The sequence below is a fragment of the Sorex fumeus genome, unplaced genomic scaffold (assembly GCF_029834395.1).
Source record: "Sorex fumeus unplaced genomic scaffold, SorFum_2.1 ptg000028l, whole genome shotgun sequence".
Lineage (NCBI taxonomy): Eukaryota > Metazoa > Chordata > Mammalia > Eulipotyphla > Soricidae > Sorex > Sorex fumeus.
This window is the reverse complement of record NW_026606085.1, coordinates 13,531,539-13,548,739: the sequence shown is the minus strand read 5'-3', so window position 1 is coordinate 13,548,739 and position 17,201 is coordinate 13,531,539. Positions and strand designations below refer to the sequence as shown.

The following is a 17,201-nucleotide window of genomic DNA, read 5'->3' as shown; positions in this document are numbered from 1 at the left end:
ACAGTAAGATATTTTAAAAAATAAAAAATTATAAGCATCTGAATAAAAAACATTGGACCTTGCAATTTTGCTATCATGATTCTCATACTATAAATTCTACTTGTTATATAGATCTAACTAAACCATATTCAAGGTGAACAAAATCTGTTATTAAAATGATCACATTATAGACATGTAAAACTGTTATAAGAAACAATGAATTTCAACAATATAAAAATTAGAGTCATATTGCAGTCTAGAGTACCTAAAAAGTTTATTTATTGTGCTTCTTTTTTTTCTCTCTCACTAGAATGTAGATTCAATGGAATGTCAGACTTGGGCCTTTATTTTTCCTCTAACATCTCCCCAGCATTTGTAACTGTGCCTAGCACATAGTAGACGCTTAATAAATATTTATGAATGAATAAATGAATTTCTCAATCAATTTTATTTAACAATAGCATATATCATTACAGTGTATCAACATATAAATCACAACAAACAACAGGAAAAGACAAATGAGAGAACAGCATTGTCATGTCATTTTCAATCAAGTGAATAATTTCCAGGGATGCAACGCTCAGCTTTTCTCTATCTTGATGTATGTCTTGCACATATTAACAATGTCTAACCAACTCTCTATGTTGGGAGTTTTCGACTGAATTTGGGGGTTTATTACACTCAAATACCACTATCTCATCCATTACAAGAAAGTTTTCCTCTCTAAAAGTGAATGAGGTGTTCAAGATGCCATAGGGTCCAGGCTATCATTTCCAAGAAAAGTAAACGCACAAATCAACTTCTGAGAAGGGATTTAAGTATGACTCTTTGAATTACTAAATGAGTAACCAGCAGCAAGAGGCATTGCTTATATGAAGATTAAATTTTATACAAAAGACATATACTTGCGCTATTTGATAGCAAAAGTATTGATGATATCACTGTCAAACAGATACTTCACAGAATATTCTTTATGCACACAGGTAACAGCTGAAGTTTTCAGTCATTTAGTTATTTTTCTATAGCATGCTCTCTTAAAACTAACCATGCTTGTAAAATTAATTCAGCATTTTGGATTTTAGAATTATGTCTCTAGTCCCTTTAATTACAAGGGTGGAGAGAGAGTTTCCATATTATAACTATAATGAATTTTAAAACACTTCATTTCACATAAAACAGGCAACAATAAAAAAATTAAGAAATCAACTGGATATATTCAGAAAACAAGCACACAAATTCATATTTACTTTTAGAAAAATCTACCCTTAGAATTAGAAGTAATTTAATTTCACCATTTATATATGATGACCTGATTCCTAGATATGGGAAATAAGATGTCAGAATTACTAAGTGATTCTTTTCCCATATCTCTTTATTTTCTTGAGAAAGATGAAGATAGATTCTTCTTTATTAGGGTATATCAGAAAAGTAACCAAACTTAAAAAAAATAAGCTTTATTTTCTAGTAGTCCAGAGTTGGTCATCCAAGAAGAATCCCACACGAAAAATTAGCTTAAATTTACTACACTGGAGAACAAGACTCGAGCCTTAGTTAGGAATGGCGGAACAGCGTGGAACTCATTTCTTTCTTGATCAATTTCTTAAAATAGGATTCTTCATCAGAGGCTGAAAAGAGGAGGACTGTACTGAAGTATGACTTTCCATTACTGTGTCTTTTTTTTTTAGGAAAAAAATATATATGGCTTTTCAAGTCCCATGCAAATATTACATAGTTAAGTTAGCAGCTATTATTTTCCACTCTTCTACAAAAATTGCTGTTGGTTGGTTTGCATTCTAAAATCAACTTCTGATCAAGACTTGGAAGGTAAACATGAAATTGTTATCTGGTGATTCAACACTTAAAAAGCTAATTGCACCATATGTAAGTTCCTCTCTGGCATTTTCATACTTTCACCTTAATATCAATTTTGGAAATAACTTGACATTACAAAAAACTTAAAACTAAAAGAACATAAGCTAAAAACTAAATTACATAAGATACTTTCATTTTATTTAGAATAAGGGCTTCATAAATAACTAAAAATATGTTCCTCTTACTGAGACATTGAACTTAGTACATATAACTTAAAATTAGAAAGAAAAGGTCACCAATTTTTGATCTCTTTGGATCAGCATGGACCTCAAAGGGCATGTTTGACTTTTGCAGAGAAATATATATATGATATTCTATTATTTAAAAGGTAATTTCATGAGAATCTCTTTGAAAAAGCAGCTTTAAAATTTAGGGTATTTTTTATTTTATGATACGAACAAATGATGTAATCATATTTTTCTTAATTCTTAGAAGACAGTAAATTACATTGCACATTTCTCACAGGTCTGGGAGAAAAATAATCAGTGTAAAAACTCTTGACATTCAAAGTAAACACAGAACATAATTTCTAAAGCATTCATTTATATAAAACATGCTCATTAAAATCTTCCCATCCACATCTTCACAATTATAGACAATGCAAATCATCCGATGATTAAGCTACCTGAAAATTATAATTGTAAACACCATTAAATACATCAATATTTTAAAAGACACAACGACAACAGTATAGGGTTTACTACTGGATATTCTCATATTTTGCATGTGCACTTCTATTCCCGTTGGGAGTCATAGCATTGCTAACATTTCCAACTAGAAAGTGACCGTCTCAATTCTAACAGCTGAGCATTTTCCCAGTAACAACAATGCATAAGAATAATGCTAATAAAAGTACTGATTGTACTAAAATCTTAGGACAGACCTACACAAAGCCCCCATAGACCTTTCGAATATGGGTTTTTGAATGAGCATGGACACACAGTGGCTGTGTAACTTCCACCCTTCCTGCCCAACACATCTGGGGAATTAAAACTGCCTGTGGATGAGATGGTACAGCATGAAACACAGACCCAAACTTACCATGATTGTGGTCACAACCACTGTTCTGTTCTCAATGGCTGCAGTGTCATTGCCCAGAGTGGGGACATCTTGAATCAAGACTAATTTATCCATGTCATTCCAGTAACCGACCTGTAAAGAAGAGAAAATTCTTGAAAACCTATTTTAGAATTTTTTTTCTACTTTTTTTTGAAAAATGAAAGGTATACTTAAATAATAGAACACAACAAATACAAGAATACCAAGAATATTCATAAGTTTTCGTAATTAATGATGAACCACTTTTCTAGATATTTATGAAACTGCCTGGTTTTATTGGCAACTTTACAATTTATAACATAAAATAGCCAACATTGTGAATGAGCAGCTCCAAAAGGAATATGGATGCAGATAGGAAACAATTTCATATTAATTATCTCTTACAGTAAAATGGACTAGCATCTTCTAAAGTTATTTTACCTGGTCTTTTCAATAAAGCTAACGTGGTAAGAGAACAGAAGGTTTAAAAGAGGACATATACAGGATATTTTCAAGAAAAAGAGACTTGCAAAATAAAAGAAGATAGATTTGGTTTAACAGAACCTAGGCATTGGGTAATAAACTTACCATTTTCAAAAATGCTTAATATAATGCAGATTAACAAACCATATTTTCAAACATGAATAAATTGCATTTGCTCATTTAAAAATTAATACATTACTTTTACACTTAGACAAGAAACATTTTCTATAAAGTATGCTCAGTAATTAACTAAGTTCTCTACTATCAGTAGTACAAGTTAATACAAGCTAGTGAACTACAACACAATTCCTTTTTTTTAAATTTTTTTTTCTTTTTTCTTTTTGAGTCACACCCAGCAATGCTCAGGGTTTACACCTGGCTCTGCACTCAAGGATTACTCCTGGTGGTGCTCGGGGGACTATATGGGATGCCAGGAATCGAACCCATGTTGGCGGTGTGCAAGGCAAACGCCCTACCCGCTGTGCTATCGTTCCAGCCCCTACAACACAATTCTTATGTCCTTTAGAATTCTTTGTAGCATGAAGCATTAAGAAGTAGTAAAGGTTACCACTACCAATTTTTTATTTGTTTTTGGGCCACACCCAGCGGTGCTCAGGGCTTTCCCCTAGTTTTGCACTCAGGGATCACTCCTGGCAGGCTCAGGGGGACCATATGGGGTATGGGGAACTGAACTGGGATTAGCCACATGCAAGGCAAAAGAATTCCCAGCTATACTGTCACTCTGGCCACACCATTATTTTATCCTTTAACTCCTTGCTTTATGACAGATAAGCTAATCAAGGCTTTAAAAAGTACATCTTAAAGTCTATGTTCTTAAGGGCTAAAAAATATAGAGGAAGGCCCTATTATGAGCCATATTTTAGAGATGAGTACCCATATTATAAAGTTAAATAAATGATACGAAGTTATACTCTAACAGGACCTCAAAAGGCTCCAGAAATTTGTCTGAATGGCAATAAATCCACCTCCTTTGCTTTTCCCCAAATGGGTACTCACGTAACACCCACCAAAGTCAGATTTTTCTTTGATTTCTGAAATATAGTTGATAAAAGTTTTATCTCCAATAAAATATACCTAATTACTCACTGGTCTATATTAATCTTTTTGTAAAGTGTTTCAGAAGTATCTTTTGCTCCCTCTAACTTTCTAAAATGTTTTGCTTGTATTTATAAGCATATTAAAATAAAGTATTGACAAACCATAAAGAGGAACTGTATCACTATCACTATCCTTCTGTTGTTCATCGATTTGCTTGAGCGGGCACCAATAACATCTCCATTGTGAGACTTGTTACTGTTTTTGGCATATCAAATACACCATGGGGAGCTTGCCAGGTTCTGCTGTGTGGGCAGGATACTCTCAGTAGCTTGCTGTACTCTCAGAGGTACGGAGGAATCGAACCTAGGTCTGCCTTGTGCAAGGCAAACACCCTACCCACTGTGCTATCACTCCAGCCCAAAGAGAAACATATTCATAAATTTTGCATATATAATTTAATGACAGAATCTATGGGAAAATGATTTTTATCAATATGGCTTACTGTATTTATTGGTTTGAACTCTAATTACGAGTATATATCAATTCAGTGATTACTTTCAGTTGTCTAGGTGAATTGATTTGTAGCTGACATTTAATAATTACATGAAAAATTTAATTTAAAACTAGTATGACTTTAACAATCACCCTCTCAATTCCTATATACACTTACAAATACAGCCAAAATGTCATTTGCTTCCTATTAATTTTTCTATTCAGAGAAAAGTTATGTGACTTGCAAAAGTTTTCCAGTTTACCACTCGACTAAAATACAGCCACATTGCAGACCTCAGCAGTCCAAGAAAGGCAAAGTTTCCTTACTAATGAGTTTCCACAGCAGAAAACCACAGATATAATTTTTGCATTATGGAGACACAATGTGGACACATTATAGTGAATCCTCAGAGAGGCCTCAAGACATTGACTCTATGCATTTAAAAACAACTTGTGCATTCAAGGCTATATTTGCGTACCCCCCCACCCCCCACATTCCATCTCCAAGAATAAGTGACTTAGAAGTGTTGGAAAATAAAATATAGTAACAATATTTTACTCAACTATGTCTTTTTGAATTTATATACTGCAATTCTGACGTTAAATGCCAGGATCTGTGACATGGGATCAATTGGTGGTAGATTTTGTCTGAAACACAGTCCTAGTAGGAAGACAGGCAGTACAGGGTGGACAGTGATTCAGGGGTCACTTTCTCAAGAAAGAGTTCTGCTAGGACCTAGAATCTCCTACGAGATGCAGTTCTTCACAACAAACACTGGGCAATATTATAAGAACTCTGCTCCTACCTGCTCTCATTCAGACAGGTAACTAAAGGGTTTTCCTAGAGAAATTGGAGGAAAATAACTTTCCAATGCTAGAGCAAAACTATGAAAACATTTAAATTACTAAACTGGCAAGGGACATCAAAAGATACATCTTCTTTGAATTCTTGAGGGTGCATCCATGCACAAATCTAATCAGAACAGGACGACAGGATCAGCTCTGTAGGGTTGGCTGGCTCTGCCCGTGGAAAGTCAGGAATTGAAGGGCTGCAGAAGCCTCCACATTGGTTCCTGGAAGAGCTGATTTGACCTGACTCCCTGAACTAGCCCCACAGAGAGTCCAGTGGGCCCTGGGACTGGTAATATTTCACAAAACTTGGCAAACTTGAGTTCTACCTCAGCTCCCCCATTCTCTAGCTGAACATCCCTTGGGCAGGCTACTTAGTTTCTCTGACCTTTAATTTTCTCTTTTGTAAAATTAGTTGAATGTACCTGTTTTTTTGGGGGGAGGGGGGGAGGGGAGGTTACATATTAAAATACATGCCAATTTCCTACTATAGTGTTTGGCAGGTCACTTTCTCTCAATAAATATAATTTTTATAATTTAGAATCCCTGAGTCTTTCAAGTCTGGGCTAAAGTATTCTCTCTGGTACCCTGCGGGTTACCAGGAATAAGAAGATTCTTCCTTTCTCAGGAGCTGGGCCTTCAGAAAGGGCTTTGTAGCTTTGTTTAATGAGACCCTCAATCACTTTCCCTCTTGCTGAAATCCAACAAATGGATGGCTCAGCTCTCTGATCTAATTTCAAAGACAGCTCCCTTGCTGGCATGTGTTCAATTGACAAGAACGACTGCTCACTTTTCAGACACATGGCCTATTCTCACCAGCTTCTCACGGTAGCTCATTTTTAAGTCTAATATTCCTGACAGAAAGCCCAAGTTGATCTTTGCCTTGGAAAAATGAAGACAGATAAGTCGACACCCTTTTCACTTCATAATTCTTTCACGATCTTCGATGTGTGTTAACTGAGAATGAAGATGTACTGTTCATCACTCTCCCAACTTACTTAACCTTCTCCTCAAAAAACCCTAATTTTGGTTGCCATTGTGGCTGAAGAGGCCAGGAAGAGATTCAGTTCTATCAACAGCTCATTTGATATGACCACTAGTGACTACCACCTTCCTTTTCCAACTATTCTGTCTTTGTTACATAAGTAATTTTATATTTTAAATTAATATTTTGAAAATATGAAGCTGTCTTTTGCATCTTAGAAAGCTTCTGCATAAATGATGACTTTTCTAAGTCTGGTGCAGGGCAGGAAGGTTTTACTTCTTTCTGCATGCCAGTTCACCAGTGTGCAATATTCTATTCACAATCAGCCAGCCGGGGGGCTGTGTTTACAATGGGCCTCTCTTTTGCTGACTGGGTGTTAGAGTAGAAGTAATTCTTGTTTAGAATTTTATGGGATTCTCTTTAGCTATCATATGGAACTTTTCACCTGTTACTTTACTAGAAAATATGCTCCATTTTAGTAGGGTATGCCTGGGGGAGGTAAGAATGTAGAAAGTTCTGGAATCAGACCTGTCACTGTCTCTGTCACTGTCCTCCCGTTGTTAATCAATTTGCTCGAGTGGGTTCAGTAACATTGTGAGATTTGTTATTGTGTTTGGCATATTAAATACATCATGGGTAGCTTGCCATGCTTTGCCGTGGGGGCGAGATCTCTGAGAGGGGCAGAGGAATCGAACTCGGGTTGACCGGATTGGCCGCATGCAAGGCAAACACCCTGCCCTCTGTGCTATCGCTCCAGCCCTACTTGGATTTAAATATCTGTTTTCTTATTTAAAAGTCTAAAACAAGTAATCGCAAGCTATTGGGCTTTAATGTTTTCTCTGAGAGAGGAACATAGTCATTAACCATTACTGGGTAGTGGTGGGGGGAGAGACTGCACCAGTGAGGCTGGTAGGATAGAACAGGCATTTCATAAATGGTAGGGCCAGAGCAATAGCATAGCAGGTGGGGCATTTGCCTTGCACGCGGCCAACCTGGGTTCAATTCCTCCGCCCCTCTCGGAGAGCCTGACAAGTTATCGAGAGTATTCCACCTGCATGGCAAAGCCTGGCAAGCTACCTGTGATGTATTCTATATGCCAAAAACAGTAACAACAAGTCTCACAATAGAGATGTTACTGGTGCCCACTCGAGCAAACTGATGAACAATGGGAGGACAGTGCTACAGATAACATCACTACATTAAGGTGGGGAAGAATATTGGGAAATTTTTTATAAACAACCACACACGGAGGCAAAAATTTAGACAACTTGTCCATCTCTTTCTCTGAGCATCCCAGCTAATTCTAGAGAAAAACAATGTTAAGAACTATAGGCCTCCTCCATGAAACAGCTCTCACCAGTGACCGTGCTGGAATCTTAGGGTCTCATATGTAAGATGTTTCTGGAAGCTGGGATGACTGAAGATAGAGCAAGTTTCAGCTAAAGACTAATTTTCTTCCAGAAGCCAAGAATTAGTCACCAACAGCTTCCTGAACCTGGACCTTATTCAGTGTTTTTTTTTTTCTCTCCTTCCTCAGCCTCCTAATAGCCTGAATGATCTTATGCTCCATCTGTTCTCGCCTTTGCTCATTTGAATGTTTCTACTTTCTAACTTCAAGAACATTTTGCCTGTTCTAAGTGGCAACTCATTTAAAAGTCGTTTTCTTTGTTCTTTTTCTAATGATTTCATAAATAATAGCTTGGAGGTGAGGATGTCTTTTACCTGCCCTGTGTGCTAAACCTCTTTGGTTGTTTAATTAGCTTCCATTTTGGTAAAGGATATGAAAAGCGTATAGATTAGTTTGTCTCAACTTTGGCACATCACATATTTCAATTGTGGGTGTGTGGGAAGCCCAGGACTAGCTCAGTAGGAGAGCGTCTGCCTTGCAGGTCTTGGTCCAGGAGCCAAATCTCTGGCACTAGCTTACTTGTTCAGTGTGATCCCAGCAGCACTTCTGACTGATCCTCAGCAGCACGACAAAAGTGGGAGATTTCATTTGCTTTTTAAAAAAATTTTTGGTTTTTGGGTCACACTCTGCAGTGCTCAGTGGTTACTCCCAGTTTTGTGCTCAGGGGGACTCTCAGCTCTGTACTTAGAGGGGGTAACTCCTGGGATTCTTGAGGGATCATGTAGTCTTGGGAGCTGGACCAGGCCCTTCTGTGTACAGAGCAAGTGCACCGGCCCCATGAGCTGTCTCTACGGTGTGGGATTTCTTCTGAGCTCTACGCTAAGTGTGAAGCACTAAAAAACAATAATAAAAAAGATCAACTATTTGTCACAATAACTCAAGAAAGTACTGTTTGCAAGGACTCACATCCTAAATATGAAGAAGTTTAGCTATTCTTGACCTAAAAGCCTTGAAACTATCAAATGCAAAGTAAGGAAACAGTTGGAGTGACTCACCTTTCGGGGTCCCGTGCTCTTTAACTCAAATACATCCATTGTGTAGTTGACTCTACGTCCGTAATGATCAAACTGGACATTTCCTGTCAGCCCTTGAATTCGAACCTGTGGATGAAAAAGCAAGCCAGCATGTGTCCATTTGTTGTCTCACTTAGAAAAACCCCAACTTCCTCTGCTATCTTTTGAGCATCTATAAACATGGCTGTGGATCTGGGAGCTCTAAGTAACTGAGCCATGCTGGGATCCTTGTGCCCAAGGTGGAATCTGAAAGGCGGATAACATAGGGATATAGAAGCAATTCAGAACTATTTGGAAGCTGAATATGTCTCCACTGTAACAAACAGAAAACGTCCTCAATATTAAATCACTTTTGTGAGATGGAAATATGATGCATTTCTAATTTTTAATCTTGCCCAAATACTGACATAAGAGATTAAGCAGCCCTGACAATGACTGATATTTCCCTTGTCTGTTAATGATGAAGATGTAAAAACTTTGAAAAATATATGCAGAATTGAGAATACTCAAATATAATCTATTCCCAGTTTTCTTTTCATTCATTTTCCTTACGTTTTGAACCAACCATATTTAATTAAATTTATTATTATTTTTTGACTTGTGCGCCATACTCAGCAGTGCTCAGGACTTACTGCTGGCTCTGCACTTAGGGATCACGCCTGGTGGGGCTCATGGGTGTCAGAGATCGAACCTGGGTCAGCCACATACCAGGCAGATACCTTACTTGCTGCACTATCTATCATTCCAGCCCCAAGTACCCACCATGTTTTAGAACACGTAAGACATAGCATTTAAATATATACATATGTTGGGGCTGGAGTGATAGCACAGCAGGTAAGGAAGGCATTTGCCTTGCACGTGGCCAACCTGGTTTCGATTCCCAGTATCCCATATGGTCCCCTGAGCAATACCAGGAGTGATTCCTGAGTGCAGAGCCAGGAGGAAGCCCTGAACATCGTCGGGTATGACCCCCCAAAAAGCAAAAAAATATATATTATATATATTTTTTATATTTATTTTATGGGGCTGGAGCTATAGCACAGTGGGTAGGGCATTTGCCTTGCACACAGCTGACCAGGTCGACCTGAGTTTGATTCTTCTGCCCTCTTGGAGAGCCTGGCAATCTACCGAGAGTATCAAGCCTGCACGGCAAAGCCTGGCAAGCTACCTGTGACATATTTGATATGCCAAACACAGTAACAAGTCTCACAATGTTATTTGGGCCCACTCAAGCAAATTGATGAACAATGGGAGGACAGTGACAGTGACAGTGATATATTATATATATATTTATATATATATATAACAACATTCCTGTAGCATATAAATAAATATATATATATATATATATATATATATATATATCTGGAGCAATAACACAGTGGGTAGGGCATTTGCCTTGCACATAGCCAACCAGGGTTTGATTCCTTTGCCCCTCTCGGAGAGAGGCAGCCCTGGCAAGCTCCCTGTGGAGTATTCGATATGCCAAAAACAGTAATAACAAGTCTCACAATGGAGACGTCACTGGTGCCCACTCGAGCAAATCGATGAACAACGGGAGGACAGTGCTACAGTGCTATGTATGTCTACGCCCTACCGCTGTGCTATCGCTCCAGCCCCATGTATGTTTAAGTGTATTTAAACTTACATTTGTATATACACATACATATGCTACAGGAATGTTTTGAAAAAGTGTTAGTAGAATAATAAAGGACTAAAATATTACTAGTCCAAAATTCTAAGGCAATTAAAATGTTTACGGAGGCAGTAATTACTAATGCTCATCAAATGTGTCTGATTATTTCCATCTGGGAAAATTTGTACTTCCTGAAGCCGGGTGATAGTGGGCCTTTGTGATCCTCACTGACACAGAAGTTGTAAAGTTCACATGTCATGTCAAAGCATCATGGTAATTGCTACCCAGATGTCAATTTGAACCCCGCATCCCCCTTACAGTTCTCCCCCTTTCTGTAGTCTTGAAGGGGCTCTGTTAGGTGGGGTTCCAGTAAGTACAGTGAGCCTGTTGACTCAGTGTGGTGCCAGAGAGAAATGTGCCTTCACTGTTTTTAGCCACTCGAAAGAGATATGGGGTTTTTACTGTGGTAGCATCATGTAGCTTGTCCTGACTGTATCCTCAGGAGACAGGAACACCTGCATGCTCCCCAGGAGTCTCAGAATGGATCTATGAAAGTGCTGATTGCAGATTACTTATTCTCAGATAAATTTTTTTTTGTTAATGCAAACAAGACCATGAAATAAACAGAAACGTGTGAGTTACCTGTTTGAGTGTTCTCTCCATGTCGATTCCCTGCCCCCATGGGGCCGCAGGGTTTGCCAGACAATCGCCAGCATTTCCTCTCCTTGAAATATCAATTTTCTGCCTCCTAAGATTTCGGAAAGTCTCGGCCATCACAAGGACTCCATCGTAAGTCAGAGCAGATGTATACTAATGAAAAATGAAAGTGACTATAAAAAATGCTAAAATTTCATCATTTACCAGGAATTGTCTGGGACTGTGTCTGAAGGACAATTCAATGACTGATCATCACTTGAGTCCAGCTTCAGAAATTTCATTTATCAGCTGATTACAAAGACCGAATGCCAAATATTAGCATGCTGGAGTAAAAAGGAGAAACACGTTTGAAAAAACAGAAATATAAACATTGAGACATAAAGAAGTTCTGAGGTCAAAAGCACTTCCCTTTGATTCCACTGACCCTGGTTTGAATCACCTGCACCACATACGATGCCCCAGGCACTGTGATAGCCACTGCTGAGTACTTTCAATGCCTTTGGCTTGATGCTAGCACAGCCTAGATTCCTATATTACAGAGGAAACATTTTCTAGCTAGTGGGAAAATGGTACAGTGAGAAAATGCAGATTTTCAATTCCCTCAACCCTAGGTTTTTGTTTTCTAAGCTTAAATTTCCAAATTATATTTCAAATATTTGTTTTAGAGTAAATTGTCAGTGAACTTAGTAAATTAAAAAAAATTTTTTTTGCATCACATCCAATGATGTTCAGGGGTTACTCCTGGCTCTGCACTCAGGAGTTACTCCTGTTGGTGCTTGGGGGAACCATATGAGATGCTGGGGATTGAACCTGGGTCAGTCCGATGGAAGACAAACACTCTACCTGTTGTACTATGGCTCCGGCCCAAGTAAAATTTCTTACAGATGAAGGTGTCTCCTTCCTTATTGTATAAGGAAGACCACTAACTTGGACTTTGAGAAGCATTGCCACAAAATATATAGTTTCTTTATGCAAATTCACACATAAAACAAATTAGTAGCAATTATAAACTACCTAACTTAATGTCTAACAACTCTGCACTTGAATATAGAAATTAAGGGTCCAAAGAATGCACTGATGGCAATAGAATGCCTCTGTCTAGTGCCACACTATGTCTAAAAAAATATTACTATAAGAACTCCATCATAAATGCCCTATCTTAAGTTTTAAAGATGCTAAAATTAAAAACATATACCTTTGGAGGAGTCTCAGATCCCGGATATTCTCTTTGATCTAGTTTCTTCCAGCGATCCATTAATTTGGCTACCATAGGTGTATTAAAATCGACCAACTGGAATCCAGTAACATTGGCTCCACCATGGATAAATCTCTCAAGAGAAATGTCCTTGAATCCCTATGAAAAACAATGAAACAAACGGTTTAGTTCATTATTATACATTTCATATCTTTAATAATAAGTCAGCACAAATTAATATAAAACATAATTTATAACCAATATGTATACCCAATTATACTTCTAAAAAAGCAATAGATGGAAAGTTCAATTGTGTCCATTTATCTGTTAAATTACACCATTAAAAATCGAATGCATAAAAATGTGTGTTTTCAATTCAGTTGAATTAAACAAGTATTTTCTGAATGTCTTTTATGAATTATGGAGGGAGATACAGCAGATGAATCTAACAGCATTAAAAAGTATCTTGTTGAGTTTATAATTACTCTCTGATATACAGTTGTAGAAATGTATGTTATCTGAAGATAATCTATCAGAGTATATGGTAATCAGTATGATGGATAATGCATCTTTTAGGGGATTTTGATTTAATTAACACATGGTCTATTGTAGACAGGGTTGGAAATGTGATCCAGAGAAAGTACAATTTTTGATTATATAAGGGATGTGTGTGTGTGTGTGTGTGTGTGTGTGTGTGTGTGTGTGTGTGTATGACCCAACAATGCTCAGGAGTTACTCCTGCAAGGGAAGCACTCACCAGTTGTACTCTCTCTGAGGCCCTAATTATATAAGTTTTTCACAATCCTGATGGTACTGAGAAATGGTGGTAAAAGATATGGGAGTTAGGTAAATTATTCTTGGGCTCTGGTGTGGTAGAAAAAATAATGACATCCGTTTGGAAGTGAGGAAGATGGAAGGGAATTCTGGCTTCATATACTTTAGTACAGAAGTAGTTATGTGAGTTTAAAATTACAAGTTAAAAATTTTCTATCTTTATCTATCCATTCCAGGGCTGGAGCACAGTGGTAGAACATTTGCCTTGCACTTGGCCGACCCGAATCCGATTCCTCCACCCCTCTCGGAGAGCCTGACAAGCTACCGAGAGCATCTCACTGCACGGAAAAGCCTGGCAAGCTCCCAGTGATGTATTATATGCCAAACACAGTAACAAGTCTCACAATGGAGATGTTACTGGGCCCGCGTGAGCAAATTGATGAACAACAGAAGGATAGTGCTACAGACAGTGCTATCTATCCATTCATCATTCATCTTCTAATTTTTTTATACTTAGCCTCTTTTCCATCACCCATTTCTGCTAAGTATTTAAAGATGCTTTACAAAAATATAAACTCAATACAAAACGTAAAATAATTACAAGAGTGCAATGGACACATTAAGGAAATGAATTAATAAAATCAAAATTATATCCTGAGAAATACCAATCACACATACATGAGAGTTTGTAGGTTCTTATCCTTTTTTTGGGCCCATGTGGCGTCCCGGTAGCTCACCGTGATCGTAAAAGGTAAAAAGGTAAAGGCCCTCCCGTTGATCGTCGATTTGCTCGAGCGGGCCCAGTAACGTCTCCATTGGAGACTTTGTTGTTACTGTGTCTGGCATATCGAATACTCTCGGTAGCTTGCCGGGCTCTCCGAGAGGGGCGGAGGAATCGAACTTGGGTCGGCCATGTTGGCCGCTTGTAAGGCGAACGCCCTACCCACTGTGCTATCGCTCCAGCCCGTGATCGTATAGTGGGTTATTCTTAGTGTTTAATAAAGTTTCTTTATAGAGTGCACTTTATTTCAACTGTGTTGTGAAACTGAGAGTATTTTTTCTATTTTGTTTGGTGGAAGTAAAATTGCTGAACGGATTCTAAAGTTATGGTAATAGATATGTTAGATATAACCAAGGAGAAGATTGGGGAGACTTAGAATTGTTATGGTCTTGGCATTGGCTTTAGAAACATCCATTTTGTCTTGTTTTTAAATGACAAAGGAGGTTCACTTACTAGCCAACATATTCATATTGCTATTTTGCTATCTCAGAAGAAGCAGAGTGATCTACCAGCAAATAAGTATTGCTTTTTATGTATGAGCATATAATAATTTTTTACTACCCATCTGATTTAGTTTTCATAACAAGATTACAAAACATACCCTGTTATGATCCTTTTCTTACAAATTAAGAAGCAGAACTTCCCTGGGTGAAGGAAGACTACTCCAGATCATCTAGTGAACTGAGAGTAAAACCAAGATGACTCTTTTTTTTAAAAATTTTTTCCCTTTTGTGTTTGATGTTTGCATGACTGAGACATAAGCCTGAAAGCTTTGTGGCCTTTCCCACAGTGATTCAATAAATAAAAAAAAAATTTTTTTTCCCTTTATTTTATTTTTTTTTTACAGTTGTAGATTTACAATTCTTTGTGCTTGGGTTTCGATTATACAATGATCAGATACCCATCCCTCCACCAGTGCCCATTTTCCACCACCATGGATAATATCCCCCCACCCCCCATCCCCCCATCCCCCCGTCTCTGTGGCAGGGCAATCCCCTGTGTTCTCTCTCTCCTTTTGGGTGTTGTGGTCTGCAAAAGAGGCATTGAGTGGCAAGCATGTTCAGTCCATAGTCTACTTTCGACATGCATCTCCCCTCCTGGGAGGATCCTCCAAACATCCTTTATTTGGTGCTCCCTTCTCTATCTGAACTGCCCTTTCCTCTAGGATACCCGGCTGGCCTCTAAGTTATGGAGTAATCCTCCTGGTGCTGATCTCAGCTATTCTTGGGTATTAATCTCATACTTTGTTACTTTATATCCCCCAGATGAATGCAATCTTTCTATGTCTATCCCTCTCTTTCTGACTCATTTCGCTTAGCATGATACTTTCCATATTGTACCACTTGTATGTAAATTTCATGACTTCACAAGATGACTCTTGAGTTTGCCTTTTTATTCTTTGTCCTGGCATATTCTCACACAGATACTGTGTTTTAAAATTGGATATTGATCTTAGCATTCCAATGAAAGGAAGGGGGCTAAACTCTGAATTCCATTTCTGCAGCATTCTAGCTTTACCTTTCTTGTTTATTTATTCATTTATTTTCCTTTTTGGGTCACACCCGGAAATGCACAGGGGTTACTCCTGGCTCTGCACTCAGGAATTACTCCTGGCAGTGCTCAGCGGATCATATGGGATGCTGGGAATCGAACCCAGGTCAGCCATGTGCAAGGCAAGTGCCCTATGCGCTGTGCTATCACTTTAGCCCTACCTTACCCTTCTTACATGCAAAAAAAGAGAATAATATGCTAAAGTTATCTGATTAAAATTATACTGGTTAATTCAGTAAATGATAGTATTAATTCAAAAAGTATTCATTTTATGGCTTATGAGCGAAGTAGTCTTACAACTCATCAGTAGCATTCTCATTTCACTGAAAAAAGAAATGACACTAGAAAATAAGTCTATGTTTCTGAAATGGGAAAATAACTTTCTGTCAATCTCTAGCTAGTAGAATGCCATTTATACGTGTTTGCTGCTACCTGAATGTAGGGCCGACCCTCAGACAGGAAAATAATGTTGGTTTTCTAAAAGTCACAATGATTCAAATAGTGCATTAGTTGCTAATTAATGGTATTGTTATTTCTCCTCAGCAGTGGATGAAAAGGTCTGTGAGCTTGTTTTCCCAGCATTACTCTACAGCTGAAAGACAGGAATGCTAAGTTGCAGGCTTCAAAACAACAAATCATCTGATGTAAAGTCTAACTGAGGAGGCCATTTTTCCCAATTCCAGACTGATGCTACACGGATGTCTGACCATACACTCCTCTCGGTCTCTGATGAATGAAAGGTGGGCGGCTGCGTTAAATTTAGCAATGTCTGCTTGAGAACAGGCAATATTTTTCCATTTTTTTATAATCCTATAGAAAACTGATAGGATCTAGATGGTGGGGCAGTTTCCTTGGAAACTGACTTTGGTGGCCATTGAGTCTTTAGATTTTACCCAGAAAATATAGAACTGAAAGTTTTGGGCAGTGTTGCAATAAAGTTGGAATTTCACAGTTAAGAAAATTTTAGTGAGTCCTGGAGCTAAGTAATGGTGTGCCCAGAGTGCCGAGGGAAGCCGTGTGGAGGGAGGGGGCCTTTCCACTTTGCTGACCTGGTTGTGGTGCTGCCTGCACTTCTGGGGAGAGGGTCTGGGTTGGGGGCCAGGGATGCACAATGGGCTTGCAGCCTGACTTCTCTCATTTTCCTTCACAGTCCCTAGGCCCCCTGAGAGAGAGCGGGGAAGAAGAAATGTTAAATAGCGAGGTGCCCTGGCCCAGGACTTCAGATATCCGATGACTATGGATGCAAATGTACATCCCATCATAATGACTAGTAACTCTCATCTTTGAGTTTCATCTAACGTAGGAAACATTTATGCTGTTTTGCATTTTAGGTTCACAAGATAACAATCATATTGAGATAGTTCTGTGGCAGGCAACAGAGTAAATGGAGAAGCCAAATTGGAGCAATCTCCCTGCATCATTGATGGGA

General features: G+C 38.3%; 1 protein-coding gene across 8 annotated transcripts in view; it reads right to left on the bottom strand.

Annotated features, from left to right (window-relative positions):
- The window catches only part of GRIA4 (glutamate ionotropic receptor AMPA type subunit 4), a 339,539-nt gene that overhangs the window by 63,582 nt on the left and 258,756 nt on the right, over positions 1 to 17,201 (bottom strand). For 7 of the 8 annotated variants that reach the window (XR_008792568.1, XM_056115207.1, XM_056115203.1 and 4 more), the window contains exons 7-10: positions 12,667 to 12,825; positions 11,457 to 11,624; positions 9,161 to 9,265; positions 2,893 to 3,003 (exon numbers count right to left, since the gene is read on the bottom strand). Coding sequence is in view for 7 of the 8 variants with exons in the window: in XM_056115207.1 (XP_055971182.1) it covers positions 2,893 to 3,003; positions 9,161 to 9,265; positions 11,457 to 11,624; positions 12,667 to 12,825 (543 nt within the window). In the remaining variant the exon portion in view is untranslated. Of the gene's footprint in view, positions 1 to 408; positions 1,605 to 2,892; positions 3,004 to 9,160; positions 9,266 to 11,456; positions 11,625 to 12,666; positions 12,826 to 17,201 lie in introns of those variants that run through there. The other variant, XM_056115209.1, reaches the window with a different exon arrangement.